The sequence below is a fragment of the Chiloscyllium plagiosum genome, unplaced genomic scaffold (genome assembly GCF_037043375.1).
Source record: "Chiloscyllium plagiosum isolate Xiang-an unplaced genomic scaffold, Cpla_swu_hap1 HiC_scaffold_16, whole genome shotgun sequence".
NCBI lineage: Eukaryota > Metazoa > Chordata > Chondrichthyes > Orectolobiformes > Hemiscylliidae > Chiloscyllium > Chiloscyllium plagiosum.
This window is the reverse complement of record NW_028270154.1, coordinates 42180737-42202622: the sequence shown is the minus strand read 5'-3', so window position 1 is coordinate 42202622 and position 21886 is coordinate 42180737. Positions and strand designations below refer to the sequence as shown.

Below are 21886 nucleotides of genomic sequence, written 5' to 3'. Positions count from 1 at the left end.
TCCAGCATGAGGCTCTGTGACTGCCTGTATCCTAGTGGTGTTTCCCAAGCTCAGTCGGAAAGATGAGGGTGTCCACTTCCATTGGGATGCCCTGTAGCTCCCATGCTCTACTTGCTGTATTTACTAATGACAATGACAGTTGCAATGCCTGTTCGAAGTCCAGTTGGGCTTTGGCTCGTAGGTGCTTCTGCATAGTTACATCACTAATCCCACATACCAAACAGTCACACAGCATCTCATTCAGGGTTATCACAAAATCACATACCTCTGCCAGTCATCATAACCTTCAAAATGTCAAAAATTCCAATATGGATTCCCCCAGTTCTTTCACAGCCGAATAAAACCGATAGCATCTCAGAAGTAGAGAGGTTTGGAGTCATACTATTTCTTAACTCTTGGTAGGTTTTAGTTCCTGGTGCCTCTGGGAAATTTAAGCCCTTTGTAATCAAAAATGCTACAGGTCCATACGCACTCAGGAGAATTACTCATTCCAATGTCATTTGCCCAGAAAAATATCTCATTCTTTCAACATACTGAGCCCAGTCTTCAACAGCAGGGCTAAATGAGTCAGGCTTCTCAAATAGAGGCATATGCCAGGAATTACCCCAATTCCAAGATGACAGTTGCAAGCGAATGTTCTTCAGGTACATCCTGTTTTCTCCTGACACGACTGAAATACCTGTACAAGGGCTCGTGTCCCATCATCCTTTATTTACGAAGCATCAGTACACTGGCTGTAGCTGGCCAGCTCGGAGTCAGTCCTCCACTGAGGAGATTCTAAATCCCCTGTTGTTTTGTTTTGTTAAGTCTTTGCGTGTAGGTGCAGGACACAGTGAAGAAATATCAAGTGCAGAAAACTTCATTCATTTTCCACCACCAGGAAGAAAAAACATCTAAGTGGCCAGTGACAAGCAGTTCCCTACTCTTTAGAGGCAATATCAACATGATCGAAGAAGTGAAGTGGGGGGGTAGGGATTAAATCAAAACAGAATTGGAGAGGGAAATAAGACACTCTCCACCCTGCCAGGCCTTCCTCTCCCTGAAAACCTCTCAGGTATTTGTAGATATCACGTGGTCCTTCTCCAGGGGCACCCAGTCCTGAATGTAGCCACGGAAGAGAGGCAAGCAATCAGCCATAATAGCCCCCTCCACAGCCTGCTACCTGGACCTGTTAATGGACAGTCTGGTCAGGCCCAGGAGCAGACCCACAAGGGGATCCTCTGACCTGTCTCCTAGTTATAGAGTCATAGAGATGTATAGCACAGAAACAGACCCTTCGGTCCAACTGATCCATACCAACTAGATATCCCAACCCAATCTAGTCCCATTTGCCAGCACTTCGCCCATATCCCTCTAAATCCTTCCTATTCATATACCCATCCAGATGCCTTTTAAATGCTATAATTGTACCAGCCTCCTCCACTTCCTTTGGCAACTTATTCCATACACATACCACCCTCTGTGTGAAAATGTTGCCCCTTAGGTATCTTTTATATCTTTCCCCTCTCACCCTAAACCTATGCCCTCTAGTTCTGGACACGCCCACCCCAGGGAAAAGACTTTTTCTATCTATCCTAACGATGATTTTATAAACCTCTCAGCCCCTCAGCCTCCAACGCTCCAGGGAAAACAGCCCCAGCCTATTCAACCTCTCCCTATAGCTCAAATCCTCCAGCCCTGGCAGCATCCTTGTTAATCTTTTCTGAACCCTTTCAAGTTTCACAACATTTTTCCAATAGGAGGGAGACCAGAATTGCACGCAATATTCTAAAAGTGGCTTAACCAATGTATTGTACAGCTGCAACATGACCTCCTAATTCCTGTACTTAATACTCTGACCAATAAAGGAAAGCGTACCAAATGTCGCCTTCCCTATCCTATCTCTCTGTGACTCTACTTTCAAGGAACTTTGAACCTCCACTCCAAGGTCTCTTTGTTCCAGCAATACTCACCAGGACCTTACCATTAAGTATATAAGTCCTGCCCTGATTTACCTTTCCAAAATGCAGCACTTTGCATTTACCTAAATTAGACTCCATCTGCTACTCCTCAGCCCATTGTACTCTGAGGTAACCTCCTTCACTGTCCACTACACCTCCCATTTTGGTGTCATCTGTAAACTTATTTACTATACCTCCTATGATCACATCCAAATCACTTATATAAATGACAAAACGCAGTGGACCCAGCACCAACCCTTGTGGCACACCACTGGTCACAGTCCTTCACCACCACCCTCTGTCTTCTACCTTCAAGCCCCTTTGGTATCCAAATGGCTAGGTTCTCCCTGTATTCCATGAGATCTAACCTTGCTAACCAGTCTCCCATGGGGAACCTTGTTGAATGCCTTACTGAAGTCCATATAGATCATGTCTACCACTCTGCCTCATCAATCCTCTTTGTTACTTCTTCAAAAACCTCAATCAAGTTCGTAAGACAATATTTCCCACACACATAGCCATGTTGACTATCCACAATTAGTCCTTGCCTTTCCAAATACACATAAATCCTGTCCCTGGCTTTTCCTTACCATCTTTCTTAAATAGTGACACCACGTTAGCCAACCTTCAGTCTTTCGGCACCTCACCTGTGACTATCGATGATACAAATATCTCAGCAAGAGGCCCAGCAATCACCTCCCTGATTTCCCACAGAGTTCGAGGATTCACCTGATCAGGTCCCGGGGATTTATCCACTTTTATGCGTTTCAAGACATCCAGCACCACCACCTCTGTAATATGGACATTTTTCAAGATATCACCATCTATTTCCCCACATTCTAGATCTTCCATTTCTTTCTCCACATTAAATAATGATGCAAAATACTCGTTTAGTATCTCCACCATCTCCTGTGGTTCCACACATAGGCCGCCTTGCTGATCTTTGAGAAGCTCTATTCTCTCCCTAGTTACCCTTTGTCTTTAATGTATTTATAAAATCCCATTGGGTCACTTTTACCCCAGAAGAAATCTCAATGATCCAGAAATGTGAACCCTTCTCCCCGGCACCAGCTCCTCAGCCATGCATTCATCTGCTCCATTTGCCAAAGCTATCTCGTGTCCCCTTTTTGCCCTCCTAATTTCCTTCTTAATTATACTCCTACTGCCTTTATACTCTAAAGATTGACTCAATCTCTCATGTCCATACCTGACATATGCTTCCTTATTTGTCTTAACCAAAACTTCAATTTCTGTAGTCATCCAGCATTCCCTACACCTACCAGCCTTTCCTTTCACCCTTACAGGCATATAGTGTCTCTAGACCCTTATCTCCATTTTGAAGGTATCCCATTTTCCTGCCATCCCTTCAACAGCAGACATCTACCCCCAATCAACTTTTGAAAGTTCTTGCCTAATACAGTCAAAATGGGCTTTCCTCTGTTTTAGAACTTCCTTTTAGATCCAGTATATCCTTTTTCATCACTATTATAAAACTAATAAAACTATGGTCACTGACACCTCAGTCACCCACCCTGTCTTATTTCCCAAGAGTAGGTCAAAATTTGCACCTTCTCTTGTAGGTACATCCACATACTGAATCAGGAAATTTTCTTGTAACTCACTTAACAAATTCCTCTCCATCTAAACCCTTAACACTATGGTAGTCCCACTATATGTTTGGCAAGTTAAAATCCCCTAACATAACCACCCTATTATTCTTACAGATAACTGAAATCGCCTTAAAAATTTGTTTCTCAATTTCCTGCTGACTATTAGGGGGTCTATGATACAATCCCAATAAGATAATCATCTCTTTCTTATTCTCAGTTCCACCCAAATAACCTCCCTGGATGTATTTACAGGAATATCCTCCCTAAATACAGCAGTAATGCTATCTTTTATCAAAAACGCCACTCCCTCTCTCTTGCCCCCTTTTCTATCCTACCAATAGTTCTATCCTGGAACATTAAGCGACCAGTACTGCCCATCCCTGAGCTACATTTCAGTACTTGCTATGATATCCCAGTCCCATGTTCCTAACCATGCCCTGAGTTCATCTGCCTTCCTTGTTAGGCCTCTTGCATTGAAATAAATGCAGTTTAATTGATCAGTCCTACCTTGTTCTCTGTTTTGTTCCTACCTGCCCTGACTGTTCGACCTCGCTCCTTTTCCCAACTGTACCAGTCTCAGATTGATCTCTTTCCTCACTATTTCCCTGAGTCACACCCTCCTTCCACCTTATTAGTTTAAATCCTCCCAAGCAAATCTCCCTGACAGTATATTAGTCCCCTTCCAGTTCAGGTGCAATCCATCCTTCTTGTACAGGTCACTTTTACCCCAGAAGAAATCTCAATGATCCAAAAATGTGAATCCTTCTTGCCTGCACCAGCTCCTCAGCCATGCATTCATCTGCTCTATCCTCCTCTTCCGATCCTCACTAGCTCATAGCATCAGGAGAAATCCAGATATTACTACTCTTGAGGACCTCCTTTTTAAATTCCTGCCTAACTTTCTATATTCTCCCTTCAGAATCTCATCCTTTCCCTTCCTATGTCATTGGTACCAATGTGTACAATGACGACCTGGCTGGTTCATCTCTCCTTTAAGAACATTCTGCACCCTGTCTGAGACATCCTTGATCCTGGCACCACGGAGGCAACACACTATTCTGATTTTTCGTTGCTGGCTGCAGAAACATCTGTCTGTGCCCCTGATTAGACAGTCTCCTAACACAATCGATCAATCGCTTGGAACCCGATGTACTCCTCATTGCATTAGAGCCAGTCTCAATATCAGAAACCTGGCTGTTCGTGCAACATTCCCCTGAGAGTCCATCACCCCCTACATTTTCGAAAACAGCATATTTGTTTGAAATGGGGATAGCCACAACAGACTCCTGCACTTTCTGCCTAGCCCACCCCTTCCTTTCCCAGAGATAACCCATCTACCCAACTGTATGTGCCTTTTCTCCCTTCCTATAACTACCATCCACCACCATCACCACCACCACCACCCCACCTAGCAAACATTGCATGTTGAATTGAAAATGGCCCAAGTTTTTTTTTCCCCCCAGGTGACATCACCTTGGTAAAAGGTGATTTCAATTTTTAAAATGAATTCTGCCGTGGGGAAAGAAGCACAGGATCCAAGCTAAGCATGCCTAGAATTCCCAGTTAGCCAATTTGAGTGTTCCAAAAAGGGATGTTGGAAAGCTGACCAATCAGTCACAAAAAGCAGAACATTGCCTCTAATTTCTCTGTCTCAAAAACTCCTGGTAATGACCTGACACTCATTAACCCCCTTCCCCTTCACCTTCTCAATCCACCTCGCAGTTCCCCTCCGCCATCTGAAACTCATTACCTTCTCCCATGTTGAGACTATCACCTCCTTCCCCCTTCTCCCCAAACCAGAGACTCCCAGTAAGCCTCCTATTCCCAGACATGGAGATTCACTGGCACAGCTCCAGGCCTCAGCACCCTATGAATGAGCTGTTAATCCATCTACCAGGAAAGTAAATGTTGTAGCATGTGAAGTGCTGTGGCACAACATATGTGGCTGTAGACTGTAGGTTTGTCAAATATTGTAGGTTTGCTGAGTCTAATGGAAACAGAGAACCCAAATTGACTTGATTAGTTCAGCTCTGCTGAGTTGAATTTATGGGGAGGCAGTGGTGTCGTGAAAATGGCAGTGGATCAGTCATCCAGAGTCCTTGGCTAATATTCTGGGAATATAGATTTGAATCCCACCAGGGCAGATGGGGCGAATTTAGATTCATTAAAATCTGGAGATTTCTTTTTACAAAAACTAACCTAATGGTGACCATGTTGTAAATCCACATCTGATTCCAAGGGAATCTGCTTTCCTTACCTGGTCTAACCCACGTGTGATTCCAGACCCAAAACAATGTGACTTACTCCCGACTGCCTTGTGAAATGGCCTCAAGCCACCAGCTCAGTGGCACTTAAGGATAAAGTCATAGAGAAATACAGAAAGGAAACAGACACTTCAGTTCAACTCGTCCATGCTGAACAGTGATCCTATGTAAATCTAAGTTAAAAATCACACAACACCAGCTTATAGTCCAACAGGTTTAATTGGAAGCACACTAACTTTCGGAGCGACGCTCCTTCATTAGATTAGATTACTTAGTGTGGAAACAGGCCCTTCGGCCCAACAAGTCCACACCGACCCGCCAAAGCGCAAACCACCCATACCCCTACATTTACCACTTCTTACCTAACACTACAGGCAATTTAGCATGGCCAATTCACCTGACCTGCACATCTTTTGGACTGTGGCAGGAAACCGGAGCACCCGGAGGAAGCCCACGCAGACACGGGGAGAATGTGCAAACTCCACACAGTCAGTCGCCTGAGTCGGGAATTGAACCCGGGTCTCTGGCGCTGAGAGGCAGCAGTGCTAACCACTGTGCCACCGTGCTGCCCACCAGGTGATTGTGGAGGGCTCGATCGTAACACAGAATTTATAGCAAAAATTTGCAGTGTGATGTAACTGAAATTATACATTGAAGAATTGATTGTCTGTTAAGCCTTTCATCTGTTAGAATACAGTGATAGTTTCACTTCTTTCATGTGTAAATCACAAAACCCTTTTTTTTTAAAGTTGCATTCTCGGGTTAGCTGTTAACAATGGTGATAGCTAGACAATATGTTGAAGGTGTTAGCCCCCTGTGTTCTCTATCTATGACCTGATGTTTAGATTGATTCCAATCTAAAAAGTGAGATAACAGAGTTTTACATAAATTCATGCAGTTTTTGAGCTCAGAGTTCTATATGCACTCATCTCACACACACACACACACACACACACACACTTTCTCACACACACACACTTTCTCACACACACACACTTTCTCACACACACACACTTTCTCACACACACACACTTTCTCACACTCTCAACCCCAACCCCAGACAGACACACACACAGACAGACAAAGACCCACATGCACACATATATATTGTGTGGGGTGAATTTTTTTGGTACTTTCAGAGTTACATTGCACTTTGCTCAAAAACCACATACATTCATGTAGAACTCTGAGCTCAAAAACTGCATGAATTTATGTAAAACTCTGTTATCTCACTTTTTAGATTGGAATATATCTAAACATCAGGTCATAGACAGAGAACACACGGGGCTAACACCTTCAACATATTGTCTAGCTATCACCATTGTTAACAGCTAACCCGAGAATGCAACTTTTAAAAAAAGCGTTTTGTGATTTACACATGAAAGAAGTGAAACTATCACTGTATTCTAACAGATGAAAGGCTTAACAGACAATCAATTCTTCAATGTATAATTTCAGTTACATCACACTGCAAATTTTTGCTATAAATTCTGTTACGATCGAGCCCTCCACAATCACCTGATGAAGGAGCGTCGCTCCGAAAGCTAGTGTGCTTCCAATTAAACCTGTTGGATTATAACCTGGTGTTGTGTGATTTTTAACTTTGTACACCCCAGTCCAACACCAGCATCTCCGAATCGTATGTAAATCTAGTTCCATTTGGCAGTATTTGGCCCATCTCCCTCTAAACCCTTCCTAATCATATACCCATCCAGATGCCTTTTACATGTTATTATTGTACCAGCCTCCACCACTTCATCTGGTCCATAAATGCACCACCCTTTGCATGAAAAAGTTGCCCCACAGGTCCCTTTTAAATCATTCCCCTCTCACCTCAAACCTATGCCCTCTAGTTTTTTATTCCCCCACTCCAGAGAAATGACCTTGCCTATATATGCTATCAATGCCCCTCATGGTTTTGTGACCTCTATATGTTCACATCTCAGTCTCTGATGCTCCAGGGAAAATAACTCCAGACCTATTCAGCCTCTCCCTATAGCTCAAACCCATCCACCCTGGCAACATCCTCGGAAATCTTTTCTGAACTCTTTCATGTTTCACAACATCCTTCCTGTGGGAGGGAGACCAGAATTGCATGCAATCCTCCAGAAGTGGCCATACCAATGTCCTGTGTAGCTACAACATGTCCTGCTATATGCCTATCCAACTCCTATATTCAATGCACTTACCAATATTGGCAAGCATATCAAACGCCTTCTTCATAATCCTGTCTACCTATGACTCCATTTTCAAGGAACTATGAATCTATACTCCAAGGTCTCTTTGTTCAGCAACACGGTCCAGGGTCTTACCATTAAGAATGGGCCATAAATGGTGGCCACATAAAAGTTAGAACAAAGAAAATTACAGAACAGGAACAGGCCCTTAGGCCCTCCAAGCCTGTGCTGATCCAGATCCTCTGTCTAAACCTGTCGCCTATTTTCTAAGGATCTGTATCCCTCTGCTCCCTGCCCATTCATGTATCGGTCGAAATACATCTTAAATGACGCTATTGTGCCTGCCTCTACCCACCTCCACTGGCAAAGCGTTCCAGGCACCCACCACCCTCTGCATAAAGAAATTGCCAGGCATATCTCCCTTAAACTTTTCCCCGCTCATCTTGAACTTGAGACCCCTAGTAAGTGAGTCCCCCACTCTGGGGTCGGGGGGAGGGGGAAGCTTCTTGCTATCCATCCTGTCTATGTCTCTCATGATTTTGTAACCCTCAATCAGGTCTTCCATCTTTTTAATGAAAATAATCCTAATCTACTCAACCTCTCTTCATAGCTAGTGCCTTCCATACCAGGCAACATCCAGGTGAACCTCCTCTACACCCTCTCCAAAGCATCCACGTCCTTTTGGTAATGTGGCAACCAGAACTGTACACAGTATTCCAAATGTGGCTGAACCAAAGTCCTATACAACTATAACGTGACCTGCCAACACTTGTACTCAATACCCTGTCTGATGAAGGAAAGCATGCCAAATGCCTTCTTGACCACTGTATCAACCTGCGTTGCCACCTTCAGATGTCTATATTCAATGACTTTGACTTTAAACAAAATTCCTCAGTTCAAAATCAGGAGTGTCATTACCTTTTTGAAAGTAAAACTTACCCACCACTCCTACATATAGAGATTTTGAGTATAAAATAACATTTCCTGTACCTCTAAACATTGAAAAACATACTTCCTTCGTCCATGGCCCAGAAATTGTTTCATCAAATAAAAAAGTTCCCATTTTCCTGCACCTGATGTAAACTGTTTGACCAATTGGAACAAAGTCAGGAAACCAGAATGCTACAAGTTTTGGAAATCCAAATTTTAAAAAGCAAATGCTGGAAATACTAGCTGCATGCTTTAAATTAACTATTTGCATTACATTTGCGCTGGCGTGTATTTTTGGTTCCTCAAGCATTTCTAATGGGCCTGCACTCATATATATAAACATGTATGTTAGAACCTTGGTGATGCTCAATACGAAAAGATTGAAATTTATTTATTTATTGTCACATACATCTTGAAGATATGGTGATAAGTGTTTTGTCACCACAATCAAGCATTTTGAGTTACAAAAATAAATTATTTGATAAGAGTACATCTTCTGTTCAAATTGGGTCTCGCACATGGCTCCAGGGCTTCTGCAAGTTGTTCTGGGAATCCTACTTCGGGAGCAGCAATGATGACGCAGATGCCCCAGGAGACCCTGGCTCTGCTGCCATTGCCACCTCACCAAGTCTAGGCTCCGGACTTACCACTCCCAGGAGATCCCTCTCTGGGAGCCGCTGCCAACAGTCTGGGTTCCAGGCCTACCATTGCCAGGGATCCCAATTCATGCAGCCAAATGTGTAGAAGAAAAAGACAAAAAGTACATAGCGAAAAGGATGCTGTCCGTAAGTAGAGTATGAAAAGTATGAAAAAAAAGAACCGTGTTTGGAGCAGTCGGGCCCCAGCACAGGAGGCCTAGTCTGCTGCCATCTTGGACCCATGTGTATTGCATCGCATATTTGTTCTCACACTAGTTTATTATTGGACTCAGCATTTCTAAATTCTTGAATTTTAAAGTTTCTGGAATGAAAACTCCAACAGTCCAAATATTCAAGCCACTTTTAACAGCTCAGTACTAAAACTCTAAATGTGTTTATTAGATTAAGAATTATTTTCCATTTCTGAGAGTTATGCGCAGTTATTATCTCCGTACATTCAGAACAACGATTCTTTTCAGGGTTTCCCAGGACTGAGGGGGCTGAAGGGAGACAGAGGTGAAAAAGGAGTCAAGGTAAGAGACATAATACAACTATTAATTTAAAAGTGAAATTGAGAATAAATTCATCAATTGCACCATTTTTATTTATGATTATAATGGGTCAGAAGAAGACAAAAGTGATTTGTTAACTTTCTTTAATGCATTCATCTGATATAGACATTGCTGACTGGAACTTTATTGTCCATTCAAGTTATCCTTAATAAGGTGATATTGAGCAGCCTTCTTAAACTGCCAAAGTCCATTTGGTATAGATGGGCCCACATGTATTTAGAAGGGGTAGTTCTAGGGGTTTTGATCCAGTGACACTGAAGGAATAGCAATATATTTCTAAGTCTGGATGGTGAATGATTTGGAGGGAAACTTGCCATGTTTCCAAATATCTACTTCCTAGTCCTTCTATAGAGTAGTGGAATTGGGTTTAGAAGATGCTGTCAAAGAACCTTGGTAAATGTTTACAATTCATCTAGTAGCTACTGGACTGCTGCCAAGAATTGATGATAGAGGGGTGAATGTTTTGTGGATGTGGTGTCATTCAAGCAGGCTACTTTGTCCTGGATGGTGTTAAGCTGCTTGAGTGTTGTTGGAGCTGCAGTCATCCAGGCAAGTGGGGAGTGTTCTATCACACTCCTGGCCAGTGGTGGAAGGATTTGGGGAGTTGGAAGATGAATTACTTAGAGTCGTAGAGTCATAGAGGTGTACAGCATGGAAACAGACCCTTTGGTCCAACTCGTCCATGCCGATCAGATATCCCAACCCAATCTAGTCCCACCTGCCAGCACCTGGCCCATATTCCTCCAAACCCTTCCTATTCATATACCCATCCAGATGCCTTTTAAATGTTGCAATTGTACTAGCCTCCACCACTTCCTCTGGCAACCTTTGAGTGAAAAAGATGTCCCTCGGGTCTCTTCTATATCTTTTCCCTCTCACACAAAACCTATGCCCTCTACTTCTGGACTCTCTACCTCAGGAAAAAGACTTTGTCTATTTATCCTGTCCTTGCCCCTCATGTTTATATAAACCTCTATAAGGTCACCCCTCACCCTCCGACGCTCCAGGAAAAACATCCCTAGCCTATTCAACCTCTCCCTACAGCTCAAATCCTCCAACCCTGGCAACATCCTTGTAAATCTTTTCTGAACTTGCTGCAGGATCCCTAGCCTCTGCTTTTGTAGCCACAGTATTTCTATCTAGTTCAATTTCTGGTCAATGGTGTTCCAGGGTTTAGAACATTTTAGAAAGAACAGGGAGGGTGGAAAAAGATGAGGGGGTGTAGCATTGCTAATTAGATAGTCCATCACAGCTACAGAAATGAATGTCTACTGAGTCAGTAAGGGTGGAAGTTAGGACCAGCAAGGGAACAACCACCGCAATGGGGGTTTTCTACAGACCACCTAAGGGCTGTAGAGAGATTGAAGATCTCATAGGCGAGCAGATTCTGGAAAAATGCAAAAGTAGCAGGGTTGTTGTTATGGGTGATTCAACTTTCTCAATATCGGCTAGAACCTCCTAAGTGCACATGGTTTTGGATGGAGCCGTTTTTGTCAGGTGTGTTCAGGAGGGTTTCCTTACTCAGTATGTAGACAGACCGACGAGGGGAGAGGCCATTTTGGATTTGGTGTTCTGCAGTGAGCCAGGACAGGTGTCAGATCTCATGGTGGGAGACCACTTTGGTGAAAGTGATCACAAATGCCTCACATTTAACATAGCCTCGGAGAGTGAAAGGAGCAGTTACCGAGGGAAGATATGAAATTGGGGAAAAGGAAATTATAATGCTAGCAGACAGGAGTTGGGAAGTACAGACTGGGAGCAATTGTTCCACAGGAAGGGCACAGCTGACATGTTGAGACTATTTAAGGAGCTGTTGTTGCGAGTGATGCACAAATTTGTTCCTCTGAGACAGGTAAGAAGGTGTAAGATTAAGGAACCTTGGATGACGAGAACAGAGGAACTTCTCATCAAAAGGAAGAAGGCAGCTTATGTAAGGTGGAGGAAGCAAGGATCTAGAGTCATAGAGTCACAGAGATGTACAGCATGGAAACAGACCCTTCGGTCCAACCCGTCCATGCCGACCAGATATCCCAACCCAATCCAGTCCCACCTGCCAGCACCCGGCCCATATCCCTCCAAACCCTTCCTATTCATATACCCATCCAAATGCCTCTTAAATGTTGCAATTGTACCAGCCTCCACCACATCCTCTGGCAGCTCATTCCGTACATGTACCACCCTCTGCGTGAAAACGTTGCCCCTTCGGTCTCTTTTACATCTATCCCCTCTCACCCTAAACCTATGCCCTCTAGTTCTGGACTCCCCGACCCCAGGGAAAGGACTTTGCCTATTTATCCTATCCATGCCCCTCATAATTTTGTAAACCTTTATAAGGTCACCCTCAGCCTCCGACGCTCCAGGGAAAACAGCCCCAGCCTGTTCAGCCTCTCCCTGTAGCTCAGATCCTCCAAACCTTGCAACATCCTTGTAAATCTTTTCTGAACCCTTTCAAGTTTCACAACACCTTTCCGATAGGAAGGAGACCAGAATTGCACACAATATTCCAACAGTGGCCTAACCAATGTCTTGTACAACCGCAACATGACCTCCCAACTCCTATACTCAATACTCTGACCAATAAAGGAAAGCATACCAAATGCCTTCTTCACTATCCTATCTACCTGCGATTCCATTTTCAAGGAGCTATGAACCTGCACTCCAAGGTCTCATTGTTCAGCAACACTCCCTAGGACCTTACCATTAAGTGTATAAGTCCTGCTAAGATTTGCTTTCCCAAAATGCAGCACCTCGCATTTATCGGAATTAAACTCCATCTGCCACTTCTCAGCCCATTGGGCCATCTGGTCAAGATCCTGTTGTAATCTGAGGTAACCCTCTTCGCTGTCCACTACACCTCCAATCTTGGTGTCATCTGCAAACTTACTAACTGTACCTCCTATGCTCGCATCCAAATCATCTATATATATGACAAAACGTAGAGGACCCAGCATCGATCCTTGTGGCACTCCACTGGTCACAGGCCTCCAGTCTGAAAAACAACCCTCCACCACCACCCTCTGTCTTCTATCTTTGAGCCAGTTCTATATCCAAATGGTTAGTTCTTCCTGTATTCCATGAGATCTAACCTTGCTAATCAGTCTCCCATGGGGAACCTTGTCGAACGCCTTACTGAAGTCCATATAGATCACATCTACTGCTCTGTCCTCATCAATCCTCTTTGTTACTTCTTCAAAAAACTCAATCAAGTTTGTGAGACATGATTTCCCACACACACAGCCATGTTGACTATCCCGAATCAGTCCTTGCCTTTCCAAATACATGTACATCCTGTCCCTCAGGATTCCCTCCAACAACTTGCCCACCACCGAGGTCAGGTTCACTGGTCTATAGTTCCCTGGCTTGTCATTACCACCCTTCTTAAACAGTGGCACCACGTTTGCCAACCTCCAGTCTTCTGGCACCTCACCTGTGACTATCGATGATACAAATATCTCGGCAAGAGCCCCTGCAATCACTTCTCTAGCTTCCCACAGAGTTCTCGGGTACATCTGATCAGGTCCTGGGGATTTATCCACTTTTAACCGTTTCAAGACATCCAGCACTTCCTCCTCTGTAATATGGACATTTTGCAAGATGTCACCATCTATTTCCCTACAATCTATATCTTTCATATCCTTTTCAACAGTAAATACTGATGCAAAATATTCATTTAGTACCTCCCCTATTTTCTGTGGCTCTACACAAAGGCCGCCTTGCTGATCTTTGAGGGGTCCTATTCTCTCCCTAGTTACCCTTTTGTCCTTAATATATTTGTAAAACCCCTTTGGATTCTCCTTAATTCTATTTGCCAAAGCTATCTCATGTCCCTGTTTGGCCCTCCTGATTTCCCTATTAAGTATACTCCTACTTCCGTTATACTCTTCTATCCTGTCTCGACCTGACATATGCTTCCTTCTTTTTCTTAACCAAACCCTCAATTTCTTTAGTCATCCAGCATTCCCTACACCTACCAGCCTTCCGTTTCACCCTGACAGGAATATACTTTCTCTGGATTTTTGTTATCTCATTTCTGAAGGCTTCCCATTTTTCAGCCGTCCCTTTACCTGCAAACATCTGCCTCCAATCAGCTTTTGAAAGCTCTTGCCTAATACTGTCAAAATTGGCCTTTCTCCAATTTAGAACTTCAACTTTTAGATCTGGTCTATCCTTTTCCATCACTATTTTAAATCTAATAGAATTATGGTCACTGGCCCCAAGTGCTCCCCCACTGACACCTCAGTCACCTGCCCTGCCTTATTTCCCAAGAGTAGGTCAAGTTTTGCACCTTCTGAAGTAGGTACACCCACATACTGAATCAGAAAATTGTCTTGTACACACTTAAGAAATTCCTCTCCATCTAAACCTTTAACACTATTGCAGTCCCAGTAAATGTTTGGAAAGTTAAAATCCCCTACCATAACCACCCTATTATTCTTACAGATAGCTGAGATCTCCTTACAAGTTTGTTTCTCACTTTCCCTCTGACTATTGGGAGGTCTATAATACAATCCCAATAAGGTGATCATCCCTTTCTTATTTCTCAGTTCCATCCAAATAACTTCCCTGGATGTATTTCCGGGAATATCCTCCCTCAGCACAGCTGTCGTGCTATCCCTTATCAAAAATGCCACTCACCCTCCTCTCTTGCCTCTCTTTCTATCCTTCCTGTAGCATTTGTCTCCTGGAACATTCAGCTGCCAGTCCAGCCCATCCCTGAGCCAGGTTTCCTTAATTACTATGATATCCCAGTCCCATGTTCCGAACCATGCCCTGAGTTCATCTGCCTTCCCTGTTAGGCCCCTTGCATTGAAATAAATGCAGTTTAATTTATTAGTCCTACCTTGTCCCTGCCTGCTCTGACTGTTTGACTCATTTCTGTTCTCAGCTGTACCCGTCTCAGATCGATCTCCTTCCTCACTATCTCCCTGGGTCCCAACCCCCCACCTTACTAGTTTAAATCCTCCCAAGCAGTTCTAGCAAATTTCCCTGCCAGTATATTAGTTCCCTTCCAATTCAGGTGCAATCCATCCTTCTTGTACAGGTCACTTCTACCCCAAAAGAGATTCCAATGATCCAAAAATGTGAATCCTTCTCCCATACACCAGCTCCTCAGCCATGCATTCATCTGCTCTATCCTCCTATTCCTGCCCTCACTAGCTCATAGCACTGGGAGTAATCCAGATATTACTACCCTTGAGGACCTTCTTTTTAAATTTCTGCCTAACTCTCTGTAATCTCCCTTCAGAGTCTTAACCTTTTCCCTTCCAATGTCGTTGGTTCCAATGTGGACAATGACCTCCTGCTGGCCCCTCTCCCCCGTGAGACCATTCTGCACCCTCTCTGAGATATCCTTGATCCTGGCACCAGGGAAACAACACACCATTCTGCTTTTTCTCTGCTGGCCACAGAAACGTCTGTCTGTACCTCAGACTACAGACTCCCCTAACACAATTGATCTCTTGGAAGCCGACGTACCCCTCGTTGCATTAGAGCAAGTCTCAATACCAGAAGCTTGGCTGTTTGTGCTACGTTCCCCTGAAAATCCATCATCCCCTACATTTTCCAAAACAGCGTACCGGTTTGAAATGGGTATATCCACAAAAGACTCCTGCTCTAGCTGCCTACCGCTCTTACCCTTCCTGGAGTTAACCCAACTATGTGACTGTATCTGAGACTTTTCCCCCCTTTCTATAGCTGCCATCCATCATATACTGTTGCTGTTGCAAATTCCTCATCGCTTCTATTTGTCTCTACAACCGATCCACTCATTCTGATAAGATTAGCATCCAACAGCATTTATGGCAGATATAATCTGCAGTAACCCTTAAACTCTCTTTAAACTCCCACATCTGACAAAAAGTACATATCACTGCAAAGGCCATTTTTACTCCTTCACAATCTACAGACCCAGAAAATAACACCATCTTATTCCTCTACATAAGCTATGGCTTATGTTTTAAGTTTAATCAAGAGACTTATCTCCAAAAACATCTAATCAAGAAAGAATCCACTATACCCACTACTGCAGCCTTTCTATTGGACAGACTTAAAACAACAATTAACTTATTGGATTCTGTGCTGTGAACTTCGCCCAACAGTTCCTCCAAGATTAGTTGTGAATTTCACTTTTTGTTGATTTTCCCAGATGCACTCCGATGTGCAGCGATACACGAATTCAAACAGCAAAGGCAGTAACTGTGCAGGTTTTCTTTCTCTCTCTCTCTCTCTCTCTCTCTCTCTCCTTCACTGTTCTCGCCATGTGCTTCCCTTGTCTGCCCTTCTCCCTTTTAAACTGCTGTAGTTTTGACTTTTTTTTTCCAAAGTTCCAAAACAATGCAACAGCATATAAAACAGTAATTGCTGCTCCTGGAATTTGAGGAAATCACCTCCAACACCTAAAATACCTCAAAAAAAGGAGCAGCTCTTACAGCTAGAAATTTTTCCCGTCCTCCATCTTGGATTACCCAGAATCCTAGCACAGCTTTAGAGAATTACAGACTTGCTAGAAAGGAGCTCAGAATTGGACTGAGGAGAGCCAGGAGGGAGCATGAAAAAGGCTTGGCAAGAAGGATTAGGGAGAACCCAAAGGCATTTTACTCATACGTGAGGAATAAGAGAATGATCAGGGAGAAGGTAGGGCCAATCAGGGATAGCGTAGGGAACTTGTGCGTGGAGTCTGAACAGATAGGGGAAGCCCTAAATGAGTTTTTTGCTTCGGTTTTCACCAAGGAAAGGGAACTTGTTGTGAAAGGGAACTTGTTGTAAATGGAAACTTAGAGGAGCTGGGATACAGTCTTGACCAGATCAAGATTGATGAAGATGATGTGCTAGAAATTTTGGAAAACATTAAGATTGATAAGTCCCCAGGGCCAGACCAGATTTATCCTCGGCTGTTCCAGGAAGCGAGAAAGGAAGTTGCTGAGCCGCTGGCGAGGATATTTCCCTCCTCACTCTCCAAAGGAGTCCTACCGGAGGTTTGGAAGGAGGCAAATGTTGTTCCTCTTTTCAAGAAGGGTAATGGGGAAATCCCTGGCAATCACAGACCCAGTCAGTCTTACGTCTGTGGTCAGCAAAGTTTTGGAAAGAATTCTGAGGGATAGGATTTATGACTATTTGGCAAAGCATAGTGTGACTAAAGGCAGTCAGCATGGCTTTGTGAGAGGCAGGTCATGCCTCACAAATCTTATTGACTTCTTTGAGCAGGTGTCAAGACAGGTCGACGACGGTCGAGTAGTGGATGTGGTGTATATGGACTTCAGCAAGGCATTTGATAGGGTTCCCCATGGGAGGCTCATTCATAAAGTCTGGAAGTATGGGATACAGGGAGATTTGGCTATCTGGATTCAGAATTGGCTGGCTGACAGAAGGCAGAGAGTGGTTGTAGATGGGAAGTATACTGCCTGGAGGTCCATGTTGAGTGGGGTCTCACAGGGCTCTGTTCTTGGGCCTCTGCTCTTTGTAGTTTTTATAAATGACTTGGATGAGGAGGTTGAGGGGTGGGTTAATAAATTTGCAGATGACACAAAGGTTGGAAGTGCCGTCGATAGTATAGAGGGCTACTGCAGGCTGCAGCGCGACATATTCAGGATGCAGAGCTGGGCTGAGGAATGGCAGATGGAGTTCAACCTGGATAAATGTGAAGTGATGCATTTTGGAACGTTGAACTTGAAGCTGAATATAGGATTAAAGACCGGATTCTTGGCAGTGTGGAGGAACAGAGGATCTGGGTGTGCAAGTACATAGATCCCTCAAAATTGCCACCCAAATGGTTAGGGTTGTTCAGAAAGCATATGGTGTCTTGGCTTTCATTACTAGGGGGATCGAGTTTAAGAGCAGGGAGGTTTTGCTGCAGCTCTACAAGTCCATGATGAGACCACACTTGGAATATTGTGTCCAGTTCTGGTCGCCCTACCAAAGGAAAGATACAGAGGCTTTGGAGAGGGTGCAAAGAAGGTTTACCTGGATGCTGCCTGCACTGGATAGCTTGCCTTATGAAGAAAGGTTGAATAAGCTCGGACTTTCCTCTCTGGAGAAGAGGAGGAAGAGAGGAGACCTGATCGAGGTGTACAAAATAATGAGAGGAATAGATAGAGTTAATAGCCAGAGACTTTTCCCCAGGGCAGGATTGACTGGTACAAGAAGTCATAGTTTGAAGATATTGGGAGGAAGGTATAAAGGAGACGTCAGAGGTAGGTTCTTTATGCAGAGAGTTGTGAATGTGTTGCCAGCTGTGGTGGTGGAAGCAGAGTCATTGGGGACATTTAAGTGACTGCTGGACATGCACATGGATAGCAGTGAATTGAGGGGTGCGTAGGTTAAGTTACAATATTTTACATTAGGATTAAATCTCGGCACAACATCGTGGGCCAAAGGGCCTATTCTGTGCTGTACTTTTCGATGTTCTATGTTCTATGGTAACCTCCCAGGATATTGAATGTAGAGTCCCAGCAATGGTCGCAGACACTGTCACAAACACATCTTTTTGACAGGTTCCACCTTTGCCCTGCACAGGACAATGTTAAAGAGATTATCTGAGGAAGGGGGGTTTCAGTACACCCCTGTGTAGAACTACAGGGAAGGTGTGGGGGGGGGGGGGGGGGTGGTGGGGGGTGGGGGGTGGGTGGGGGGTGGGGGGGGGGGGTGGTGGGGGGTGGGGGGGGGTGGTGGTGGGGGGGGGGGGTGGGGGTGGTGGGGGTGGGGGGGTGGGGGGGGGGGGTGGTGGGGGGTGGGGGGTGGGTGGGGGGTGGTGGGGGGTGGGGGGGTGGGGGGGGGGGGTGGTGGGGGGTGGGGGGTGGGTGGGGGGTGGGGGGGGGGGGTGGTGGTGGGGGGGGGGGGTGGTGGTGGGGGGGGGGGTGGGTGGGGGGTGGGGGGGGGGGGTGGTGGTGGGGGGGGGGGTGGGGGTGGTGGGGGGTGGGGGGGTGGGGGGGGGGGGTGGTGGGGGGGTGGGGGGTGGGGGGGTGGGGGGGGGGGGTGGTGGGGGGTGGGGGGTGGGTGGGGGGTGGGGGGGGGGGGTGGTGGTGGGGGGGGGGGGTGGGTGGGGGGTGGGGGGGGGGGGTGGTGGTGGGGGGGGGGGTGGTGGTGGGGGGGGGGGTGGTGGTGGGGGGGGGGGTGGGGGTGGTGGGGGGTGGGGGGGGGGGGTGGTGGGGGGTGGGGGTGGGGGGGGGGGGGGGTGGGGGGGGGGGTGGGGGGGGGGGTGGTGGTGGGGGGGGGGGGTGGGGGGGGTGGGGGTGGTGGGGGGGGGGGGGGGGGGTGGGGGGGGGGGGTGGGGGGGGGGGTGGTGGTGGGGGGGGGGGGTGGGGGGGGTGGGGGTGGTGGGGGGTGGGGGGGGGGTGGGGGTGGGGGGGTGGGGGGTGGGGGGGGGGGTGGTGGGGGGTGGGGGGTGGGGGGGGGGGGGGGGGGTGGGGTGGGGGGGTGGGGGGGGGGGGGGTGGGGGGGGGGGGGGGGGGGGGGGGGGGGGGGGGGGGTGGGGGGGGGGGTGGGGGGGTGGGGGGGGGGGGGGTGGGGGGGGGGGGGGGGGTGGTGGGGGGTGGGGGGGTGGGGGGGTGGGGGGTGGGGGGGGGGTGGGGTGGGGGGTGGGGTGGGGGTGGGGGGGGGGTGGGGGGTGGGGTGGGGGTGGGGGGGGGGTGGGGGGGGGGGGGGTGGGTGGGGGGGGGGGTGGGGTGGGGGGTGGGGTGGGGGTGGGGGGGGGGGGTGGGGGGGGGGGGGGGGGTGGGGGGGGGGGGGTGGGGGGTGGGGGTGGGGGGGGGTGGGGGGGGGTGGGGGGTGGGGGGGGGGGTGGGGGGGGTGGGGTGGGGGGGGGTGGGGTGGGGGTGGGGGGGGGGGGTGTGGTGGGGGGGGGGGGTGTGGTGGGGGGGTGGGGGGGGGGGGTGGTGGGGGGGGTGGTGGGTGGTGGGGGGTGGGGGGTGTTGGGGGTGGGGGGTGGGGGTGGGGGGGGGTGGGGGTGGGGGGGGGGGGGGGGTGGGGGGGGGGGTGGGGTGGGGGGTGGGGGGGGGGGGGGGGGGGGGGTGTGGTGGGGGGGGGGGGGGGGGTGGGGGGGGGGTGGGGGGGGGGGGGGGGGGGGGGGGTGGGGGGGGGGGGGGGGGGGTGGGGGGGGGTGGGGGGTGGGGGGGGGTGGGGGGTGGGGGGGGGGGTGGGGTGGGGGGTGGGGGGGGGTGGGGGGTGGGGGTGTGGTGGGGGGGGGGGGTGTGGTGGGGGGTGGGGGGGGTGTGGTGGGGGGTGGGGGGGGGGGGGGTGGTGGGGGGTGGGTGGGGGGGGGGTGGTGGGGGGTGGGTGGGGGTGGGTGGGGGTGGGGGGTGGGGGGGGTGGTGGGTGGTGGGGGGTGGGGGTGGGGGGTGGGTGGGGGGGGGTGGGGGGGGAGAGCGAGGGCGGGAGGTCAGTCATTTGGAGATGGTGCCTGGGCTCCCATCGATGTCCAGGACAGTTCTCGGCAGCATCTCGGTGAGCCGAATTTACTTTAATCACCGTAAACAAAATGATGAGATCGGTGCTGGTAACAAGTCTTTGATGTAATGTTTCTATTGGAACCTCGAGATCTCCATCGGATAATCTGATATTCAGATAATTGATATTCGGGTAATCGAGGTTCCTCGGTACATGGAGAGACCCTAACACTGATCCAGCTCCCTCAGAGCCAGCTCTGAGTGAGCAGGATATCTGACACCCCTGTTCTTTTTTTTCCCCACTGAAATAACTGAAATATGAAGGCTGGCATTCTGTCACCAAGTCAACTTTTATTTACACATCCGTAGTACATGACACTGATGTAGTTGGCACAGATCAGCTACTGTAGTGAGCAGAACCCCGATACACCTGTTTTTTTTTTAGTGAACAGGACATCTGACACTCCTGTTCTTTTTTTTGAACAGAATGTCTGACTTTTTTTAACACTTTCTTTTCTAAAACCCCCACACTACCGCCTAACAGTGGTGGTGCTTATTTTTCCCCAGCACCCATGTTGTACAGGTGTGAGACACAGTGAAAGACACAAGGTGTGCAAATCTTTATTCAACTTCCACCACCATGAAGAAGAGACTCCTGCACATTTCTTTTTGCTTTTTTTTTCTTTTTACAAGGTGTTTGAATCTTTATTCAGTTTCCACCACCAGGAAGGAAAGAAACACCTGAGTGGCCAGTGACAAGCAGTGCCCTTCACATCAAAGGGCAATGCTGTGTGATCAGTGAAGGGGAGGGCAGGGATTAAATCAAAATAGAATTGGATGGGGAAATAATACACTCCACTCCCTGCGGCGCCCACCGCTCCCTGAACAACTCCAGGTGTTGGTGGACACTGTGTGCTCCTTTTCCAGAGACACCTGGGCTCTAATGTAACCGTGGAAGAGGGGCAGACAATTGACTCTAATGACCCCCTTCATAGCCCGCTGCCTGGACCAGTTTATGGTCAGTTTGGCCAGGCCCAGGAGCAGACTACTCCTGTACTTGTATGTCAAGCAGGACTTTCTGATTGGACCAGATTAACAGCCCCAATCAGGGAACTCATTCTCTGAAGTCCACCTCGCTGACATCATTACACTCACAACATTCCTTCCCCTTCTGAGTCTGGGGCACAGGCCTTTTGTTTCTAACTCCTCCTATGGTGTTTTAGCACCAGGTCAGTTTCCTCCAACTCCTCCTCTGATACAGGCGTTGTGTAATGCACCATAGTTTGCGTCTTGCACCTGGAGCATCTCGAAAGAAATTCATTCTCATCTTCGGGTGGCAAAGGAGCCAAGGTGACCTCCACTATGTCCATCTCCGA

At 47.5% G+C, this 21886-nt stretch overlaps 1 protein-coding gene across 1 annotated transcript in view; it reads left to right on the top strand.

The window, feature by feature from the left end:
- Window positions 1-21886, top strand: part of LOC122556638 (uncharacterized) — a 126370-nt gene that overhangs the window by 90575 nt on the left and 13909 nt on the right. Inside the window, exon 12 of the mRNA XM_087995047.1 lies at window positions 10021-10092. Coding sequence (XP_087851173.1) covers window positions 10021-10092 — 72 coding nt within the window. The remainder of the gene's footprint in view (window positions 1-10020; window positions 10093-21886) is intronic.